The sequence below is a fragment of the Pelodiscus sinensis genome, chromosome 5, assembly GCF_049634645.1.
Source record: "Pelodiscus sinensis isolate JC-2024 chromosome 5, ASM4963464v1, whole genome shotgun sequence".
Lineage (NCBI taxonomy): Eukaryota > Metazoa > Chordata > Testudines > Trionychidae > Pelodiscus > Pelodiscus sinensis.
Genome location: NC_134715.1, coordinates 35,707,824 through 35,717,506, shown reverse-complemented (window position 1 = coordinate 35,717,506; position 9,683 = coordinate 35,707,824). Strand labels below are relative to the sequence as shown.

General features: G+C 40.9%; 1 protein-coding gene across 1 annotated transcript; it reads left to right on the top strand.

The window, feature by feature from the left end:
• The first annotated feature begins 292 nt into the window (after positions 1-292).
• Positions 293-5,383, top strand: FABP2 (fatty acid binding protein 2). Its single transcript, XM_006112602.4, has 4 exons — positions 293-486; positions 1,765-1,937; positions 3,523-3,630; positions 5,110-5,383. Exons 1-4 carry the CDS (start codon positions 420-422, stop codon positions 5,158-5,160), a joined length of 399 nt encoding a protein of 132 aa, XP_006112664.2. The 5' UTR covers positions 293-419; the 3' UTR covers positions 5,161-5,383.
• The last annotated feature ends 4,300 nt before the right edge of the window (positions 5,384-9,683 follow it).

The window sequence follows — 9,683 nt, the reverse complement described above, 5'->3', positions numbered from 1 at the left end:
GTTTTGCAAGGCTGAGTTGAATTTTGTGTTTGGCTAAACAAGTAATAGAAAGACATTCCCAGAAGCAAAAGCTGCCATATATTGAAAGTGTCAGATCGTTGCTCCAGTGAATTGCCACTTTTCACCACCATTGTTCATAGTATATGTGACATTACATAGCAACTATTGTATCTTTAAGACAGAGTATTCAAGCATTTCATAACTTGGGAGAAAGGGGGTTTGACAAGATGGAGGAGAAAAGACAGGTCAGCTGAATATCCAATAACTTGACCTTGAAGAGGTCACATGATGATTTGAGCTTTAGCCAGCCACATCATTCTGTGAAGATAAACCAGATTATAAATTCCCTCTGCAAAGCTGAGCTACATCTCAGGTTGACAAGAAGCTTCTTCAAGGAAACTTCCCTTTCAGTCAGAAAAATGGCATTAGATGGCAGCTGGAAGGTAGACAAAAGTGAAAACTATGAAAAGTTCATGGAGCAGATGGGTAAGTTTTACTTTTCCAGTGCCTCGTTCTTGCCTAAGAGCACTCACTAAATGCTAGTGCTGCCCTCTTCCTTCTGTTAACTGTCTTTCTGCTATCCTGTTGATTGCCTCATATTTTCTTACAGAATATTTTTTTTCACTGCAGAAACCTCATCGTGACACAGGGGCAGATTCTGATCTCTCGATTAATTCTCTTAATGCCATAACTGAGAAAATGTTTCCCATTTCACTGAGGTTTTCCCTCATTATGGAAAAGTTGTAGAGAATTGGAAGAATTATACTCTTTCTGTATAATTCTATAGCAAGGATATGATTTCTATTACATTTTAAAAGGAAAGATCATTCTCTCTTAAAATCTACAAGTTTTAGACCAATTGCTAGACAACCTATTTGTTTCCTATAAACTGCATTTGTTTCCATCCCCATTAAATTCTATAGGATTTTTCCATAATTTCAGAAAGAGAGCAAGGTAGATTACTGCAAAAATTCAGTAATTCAGAAATTAGTAATTTCAGAAAACTACATATTCATTGAAATGTAAAGTTCTGTGAATAACATACCAACTGGAAAAGAGCTGTAACTTAGGAGCCTAAAACTGTGCTCCTCACTTTAGAAAATGTTTTTGAAAAAGCTTTTGAAAATGTTCCCAATTATGCCTGATGGCTTCAGCATCTGGAAGAGTGAAAAAGAGTTTTCATTTGCAGTTTTGGAAATAGGGAAGACATTATATATCAAGCAATCATTTATGTTTTCTGGTGTCTAATTTATTTCTGATGAATTTAAGAGCTCTGAAGAAAAAAAGAGAGGGTGAGAATTTTCCTGCTTTTTTTGGCCACAAGACTAAAGAAGCAAATCCCACTAAAGTTAGGCTCACTTATGCCTATAACAAGTTTGATCCATGCAACTCAAAGTGCACACACAAGCACAAGACTGAAAGATGAGGAACCTGGAGCTAAAACAGGAAAAGAAAAGCAGAGATTAAGTTCTGCACACATGACAAGTCCAACAAAGGAACTGATTCGTCATTGCCTCACATCTTGTGTAGTCATTTAAGCCTAGACAAAGTGGGTGGGAAACAGTCTTTTTGGCAGTGTCTTGGACCAACTTTGCCCAGGTGAAAATGACTACATACAATGACAGACAAAAGTGAAAAACTTGGACCAGAGAGCTCTAATAAGGCCCCTAACTTATTACATTCACTTGCCCCAAAACATTCACTGGAAAAGGTACAAATCTGATACTGCAATTTAAGTTGCTTGATGTCCAATTGCTTTTTTAGGTATTAACGTAATGAAGAGAAAGCTAGGAGCTCACGACAATCTGAAGATCATTATTCAGCAGGAGGGAGAGAAATTCACTATCAAGGAAACAAGTACTTTCCGCTCTATTGAAATAGTATTCACTCTGGGAGTCAATTTTGAATATAGCCTGGCTGATGGGACTGAACTCAATGTAAGAAATCCATTTTCATATGATAAGCCTGTATTTAATACGATTATTGCTGGGATGTTTTATTCTGATTTAATTTTAAATTTGACTCTGTCTAGGGAACGTGAACCCGTATAGCAGAGAGCAGAATCTGGCCTAATGTTTAAAAAGACTGAATAATAGAATATTCACTTGTTCTATACAAGCTGGTCTGGTGAAGCAAGGAGTTTTTGTCTCTCTGGGTATGTCTACACTACCCCCTAGTTCGAACTAGGGGGGGTAATGTAGTCATACGGAGTTGCAAATGAAGCCCAGGATTTGAATTTCCCGGGCTTCATTTGCATAAAGCCGGCCGGCGCCATTTTTAAATGCCGGCTAGTTCGGACCCCGTGCCGCGCGGCTACACGTGGCAAGGACTAGCCAGTTCGGAAGCCTAATCCGAACTAGCTAATTTGTGCCGCGTGTAGCCGCGCGGCACGCAGTCCGAACTAGCCGGCATTTAAAAATGGCGCCGGCCGGCTTTATGCAAATGAAGCCCGGGAAATTCAAATCCCGGGCTTCATTTGCAACTTCGTATGACTACATTACCCCCCCTAGTTCGAACTAGGGGGGTAGTGTAGACATACCCTCTGAGTGCATTTTCTCTCTCGGGCATATGAAAAGTAGGGAGAATTAAAGTCCATAGCAGGGTCTGATAGAGAATGAAATGCAATTGGTTATTTATGAGGAACTATTCTTTCTATGTCAGAGAAAGAGACAGAGATTCATGTTTTCATTTAATTGTGGATGGGCCCTGAGCTCTGTGAAAAGAATGATATCCACCCAATAAATATTTTTTATTTATAGTGCTGTAGCAGTTAGGAGCCGTAGTCCTGGAGCACAAACCTGTTGTGCCAAAGGGTATAAAATGCAGAACAAAAACATGTCCTTTGCCCAAGGAGGCTTACAATATAACAACAATACAAGAAAAAAACCAGATGGATACAGAGAAGTGGGAAGATACAAGAAAACAATGAGACAATATTGGTCTGCATGATAGGCAGTGGTCTGAGCAGTCTAGCAGCCTGACCACTTTAGGTATCCATAAGGCAAAACAAATTTGAGGAGGGATTTGAAGATGGATAATGAAGTGGCTTTGCGATGGTTTAGGAATAGCACATAGGATCCCATGTGTGCAAGCTTTGTCTGGAAATTTAACAAGTAGGCAGTGGAGGCTGCATCATGGGTTGATCAGAGGCAAGCGCAGACAGCTTGACAGTGACTAAGATGATGATATAGAGAGTGGACATTGACTGTGAAGGGCCTTGAAAATGAAGACAAGCAGTTTATGTTTGATGTAAAGGAGAAGGGGGAGCCACTGAAGAAATGTAAGGAGAGGTGACATAGTCAAAGTGACAAGCTAAGTAGTTTTATATGTATATTCAAAATTAGAAGTGTGTACTTCTTTACTGTACCTGTCATTTTACAGGGCTGCTGACAGAATGCAAACCTGATAAGTATTTACCTCTTTGCTCTTTGGCATTTTTTTAAAAAAGCCAGACAGTACATATACAGTATCAACATTGCCTGCCATAAATACTTTGGATTTTTTTCTCTCTTTATGCTTCAGGGAAATTGGACACTGGAAGGAAATAAGCTTATAGGAAAATTCAACCGGAAAGATAATGGGAAAGAGCTCAAAGCTTTCAGAGAAGTTGTAGGAGATGAAATGATTCAGGTGAGCTAAAAAGTCATTTCCCTTTATGCACAGTATCAAACTATAAAGAACTGAGTCCTCTAGAACAGCTGCATGAAACTGGGAAGCATATTCATTATTTATTTTTTTAATCCTACATTTTAGTCAACATTTGAAATTGAAATTTGAAATTGAAAAAAGCATCAACTTTCAAATACTGAACTTTTCTGACCTGCTCTAATCTTTCTGTTTTCATGCCCACTTGCATTCATTTCAGCTATCTGAGTGAAGCCTGAGCTATGTCTAAAGGAACCTCCTGCTGGGTCCAAGCTCATTCTGACCAAAGGCTTGAAAACCACGGTTTTGTCTGTTAGATGCTAATAGATCCTAATGTGGGAAGAGCCTTGAGTTCCTCACAACCAGTAATGAATAGATCTTCACATGCCTCTGTGAGGTAGAGAGAGGAAGTTGAAAAACTGTTCTATTAAATGACATCCAAAAATCACACAAGATGTCTATGGCAGAGCTGCACATTGAACGCTGATATTTTGAGATCTGCTCCTATGTTATAAGCACGAACTCCACGTTAACCTTCAAGCCTAGATTGAGGGTTTGTCCACATTTGAACCTGACAATGGCATAGCTGCAGTGCTGAAGCTGTGCCACTGTAACACATCAGTATACACCAGCAGTATAGATCAATGTAGATAATCTGTTTCTCAGAGGCTACATCTAGGCTGCATCGTTTTTGCGGAAGAGGAAACGCAAATGAAGTGCTCATTAGCATTTCTCACGTTCTCATTTGCATAGTATCTTCCGATCCTTTTTGCGGAAGAGGTTTTTGCAGAAAAAAACTTTGTAGACGGAGCCATTTTTCGCAAAAAACCCTTTTGCACAAGATCCTGTAAACCTCATTTTTTTAGGAATAAGGATCTTGCGCAAAAGGTTTTTTTTGTGAAAAATGGCCCCATGTATACTGTGTTTTTTTCCGCAAAAACTTCTTCCACAAAAAGGACCAGAAGAGACTATGCAAATGTGAGCGTGAGAAATGATGGCGAGCGCTTTATTTGCATTTCCTCTTCCGCAAAAATGATGAAGTCTAGACATAGCCTGAAAGGCGGTATTGAGGTTGATAGAAGAACTCTTCTGTTGACCTCGCTCTGTTTATGCTAGGAGTTAAATCAGTTTACCTATATTGCTCAGACCTGTTGATCTTTAACATTCTTAAGCAACATAACCTTGAGAACCTAACTTTTAGTTTAGATCAGGCCTAAGTAAGGGAGTATAGATCTGGGAGTATAAGATTTTAAAAATCCACAGTCCTGAGTTTAATCTTTCTCATTGATTTTGATAGAACTACTCATATGAGTGAGGGTTACTGATGTAGTGGTAGTTGGACTGAGACCTTAGGTTGTAAACTTGTGATGGATAATAAGTACTTTGTGAATGGGATCTGTAAAATAAATCTCAGTGGAAATGGTCAGTGATAAAAGCCTTTTCCTCTTCATTAATCTCTTTTAGACTTATATATATGAAGGAGTTGAAGCCAAGAGATTCTTTAAAAGAGCTTAAACTTCAAGCCCAGAAAGAAATCTTATGGAGAAGAATTATGTTGCATCTGTTTTCCTTTCCCAACAAGTACCAAGTTACTGATGGATCATTCAACCTTTGCATTTCCAGTTTCCCAATATTACATATTTGTATTGTATGTCAATAACTGTTTTATTAGCATTATTAAGGGCTGTGAAGACTATTTACATTTTGTAAATGAAAATAAATATTGATTCTGCACTGATTTTCAAGTGGCAAGTTGCTTTAAAATCATAAAAGATGTTTGTGGTTATAATGTTTCTCTGTGTATTGTTCACTGAATCACATTGTTTAAAATTATGCAACCAATCAACAAAACAAAATAACCTTTCCTCATACAAAAAAAACCAAAAAACAAAAAACAAAATACCAGACACCCTGCTGCCCTTTCATGTGTATAACATCCGGACGTTTATGTGTCTGTAACCGTAAAGATTGATACTAGTTCATCCCTCAGATAAATGAATCCAACTCCTGATGTCAACTGAAGTTGCATCAGGCCCTTACTCTACATTTACAGACCTGATCTGTTTTTTCATACAAATCATGCAATAGCAAACAATAGAGGTCTATGAGGCCCATATCTCTACGTCAGTGGTCCCCAACCTTTTGAGATTGTCAGGCGCCAGGGGGCGTGGCCGTTCGCCTGCCGGGTGCCAGGGGGCGGGGACACTTGCGCGCCCGGGGGCGGCCCCCCCCATAGCTGCATGCCCGAGGGCAGGGCCCCCCCATAGCCCCGCGCCCGAGGCCGGCGCCCCCACCCTCAAGCGCCGCGCGCCCGGGGCCGGCGCTCCCCCCGCCAAGCGCCGCGCGCCCAGGGCCGACGCTCCCCCCCACCAAGCGCCGCGCGCCCGGGGCCGACGCTCCCCCTGCCAAGTGCCGCGTGCCCGGGGCCAACGCTCCCCCCCGCCAAGCGCCGCGCACCCGGGGCCGGCGCTCCCCCCCGCCAAGCGCCGCGCTCCCGGGGCCGGCGCTCCCCCCGCCAAGCGCCGCGCGCCCGGGGCCGGCGCTCCCCCCGCCAAGCGCCGCGTGCCCAGGGCCGGCGCTCACTGTGCGCCATGTGCCCGGGGCCAGGCCAGCCCCGAGCACCTGGCGGGTGCATGCAAATGCCCCCACGGGTGCCATGGCGCCCGCGGGCACCGTGTTGGGGACTCTACGTAGTTTCTACGTAGTTTCTTTTCTAATATTTTTACTACAATATTCTGGAGCAGGCTGTATACACCATATCTGTAATTTGTAGGACTGTCAAGTGAATAAAAAAATCACAATTAATCACGTGGTTAAACAATAATAAGACTCCAGCTGACCTCAGGCTCTGTGTTGTGCTGCCCCTTTGAAATGCCGCCATAGCTAACCCCAGGCTCCATGCAGCCCTTTGAAACGCTGCAGCTGCAGTGCGAGCGGAGCCCGGGATGAGCTGTGTGGTTCTGACCCTTTGAAAGACTGTCACAGCATTTCAAAGGGGCAGGACTGCACAGAACCCAGGGTCAGCTAGGGTTCGAACTAGGAGGGTAGTGTAGACATACCCTCTGAGACTAAAAAAAAAAAAAAGACAGCAGTCCCCACTGCAAGACCTAGAAGTTAGCTTTATGTCCTGCTGCAGAAGAACTCAGTGAAAGGGAGGCTGTTCAGATTCAGTAAATGCTCGAATCTAGTGTTGAGGAGAGCAGCCATACCAGACTGGCTCCCTAAAGAATCAGAATAGGGGAAACATGTCCATAGACTGATCCCTAGAGAAGTTTATGGGAGAAGATTGTGTCTTGGCACAAGTCAACATTTTCTTCCCCTGGACTGTCCAGGAATCAGAGGCCAAGGAGCCCTGGGAAACTGATGCACCAGTAAATATCTTCCTTACCCTCTGAGAACTCTAAGGAATTAGACCTGACAGAAGACAAACTTTGCTTTCTTCAGGCTGAGACCACGGAGGAGAGAGCTGGGACATATCCTCTCTTCCAGCAGGATTTTTAGGAAAGTATTGAGGTTTCTGTTGACCAGGTTGTAAAACTAGCTGATTATCTCTTCTAGCACAGGCCCCTGAGCACTTCTGACATCTGCAGATGTGAAATGGCTGGTTAAATGCTCAAGGAACATGAATATGGATAAGTTAGGCAACTATTTGCAATGTTTATATATTTTAAAATTTTAAAACCAGAAAAGAACACTGTGATCATCTTGTCTGGCCTCAGACTATAGTATTTAACCTAGTAATTCCGGCAGTTGAGAAATAATTCTTCCCTACTTTGTAAGTGAATGATCCCAATGCTCATCTGATGATCATATCTATTTTTTGGTAGTCTCTTAGGTGCCACAGGATTATTTGTTGTTTTTAAAGTTACAGATTAACATGGTAACCCCTTTGAGACTCACAATCAAACCCAGAAATTTGTGGTTGAGCTAGAGTACTTCTTTCAGAAAGGCATCCAAAATCTACATAAACGTTCCAAGTGGTGATGAATTTACCAAAGTCTTTGATAAGCAGTTGAAATGGTTAAGTCTCCTTATTGCTAAAATGTTGCATCTAAATTTTTCTAATGTCAGCTTCCATCCACTGAATCTTATTATGTTTTTGTTTGGTATTTGAAAAGCTCTCTACTGACAGATAACTATCTTCTCCCTACATAAGTGTTTATATTTCATGATCAAGACCTCTCTTAGCTTTTTCTATTTAATAACACATTTATTAAAGGCAATAACACATTTATTTAGGCAGTTGTTTAAGGCCTTAGATCATTCTTGTAGCTCTTCTCAGAATCCTCTATAATGTTTCCACAATTTTCTAGAAGTGTTGACCCCTGAGCTGGATACAGTATTCCAGTCTAACCAATGCTATCTACAAATGCACATGCAAATATAAGTAGAACTCCCAAATTCTACTCAATATTCCCTCTGTTTACATTTACAGATCATATTAGTCTTTATAGGCACAACATTACACCACAAGTTCATATTCAGTTGGATCCCTACAAGGGTCTCTAAAATCTTCTCAGAGTCACTGATTTGCAGGATTAAATCACCCATCTCATAGATATGGCCTATATTCTTGTTCCTAATATATGACCTTGCATTTGTATTAAAACACACTTATCTGGTGTTCCCAGTTTTTCAAAAGATCTAGATTTCCTTGTATCAGTGACCTGTGTTCAACAAAATTGTCTACTTCATTAATCTGTGTCATGTACAAACTTTAGCAATAATGATTTTATGATTTTCCTACACCACTGATAAAGATACTGAATTTGAGTCATCCATCTCTTTAAAAAAAGCTAAAAGGTGTATTAAGACCAAACTAGAAGTGGCTCCACAAACTTTTACCACCTACCATGGTAGCAACCTCTGTGTGCTATTCACTCTTGAGTTGCTTGCCTCCTAGCTATTATGAACATGCCCCACTTCCATTGGTTCACAGCATTTCCTTAGGATTCTGGTGAACATGTTGGATTCTAGATGCATCTACTCCCTAAGCATTACGATGGCAGTAGGTGACTAGCCAACATTCCGCTATGTATTGTACTACTTGCATCTTAAAGTTTCTAAGATCCTCCAAATTCCAAGGATTCTCCAAGAATACTTTCCAGAAAAGGTACATTTAAATCACCTATGATAAGGTTAATGAATTTTGGAATATCTATTACACAGTAACTATTCTGGCTATTTATTTTGGAGACCTCCTAGACTTTCTTCCGTCTGGGAATTAATAAAAAAAATCATTAGGTAATATTTTGGCAGTTCCTGTAACTTCACTTACCCAGCGCTATTATGAGAGCTCTGCAAATCCACCAATATCTGCTTTATATCTGTGGATATATGCATCTGAGAATGTGGATGTGACTGTCCAAAGTTCATTTTTGCAGCTATGGATACTGATGTGGATACAAATTTTGTATCTAGAACCCTGCAAATTTGTGGATATCTGCTTTATATTCGTGGGTATCTGCAGCCACGGATGTCAATGCAGATATCTGTGGCTTATTTTTGCAGATACAAATTTTGTATCCACTCAGGGCTCTAGCTATTATTTTCCAAAGAATCTGAGAGTTCCATCTGCTGGTTAGATTAAACATTTTTAAAAATAGTAAGTCAGATTCATTAACTAGTTTACAGACGGATATGCCATAAAGGACACACACATCTATATTAAGGATTAGCTAAATTTATTTCCATATGCTGACATAAAATTTCTTTTAATATACTAATGGAGATCAATTATTTAATCATACAAATACAGGTATATAACAGGGTAGCTTGCCTCTTTAAGGGCTTGTGGGATGAGTGAACAACAAGCCTTGACCTAAGCAGAAGCTCAGCAGGCAGGTGTTCTTGGATATCAGCTGATCCAACTGGCAGCAGCTAGTGATTGGCTCTGATACCAAACCATAAGAGCGTCAAGGTTCCCAAGAGAGAGCGGGAAAGAAAACTTTTTTGAGTAATATCAAAGGATTGGTCTGCCCTGATGCTAAAGATAACTGTAAAACTTAAGCAACTAGGGAGTGAAGGAACTTCAGTAT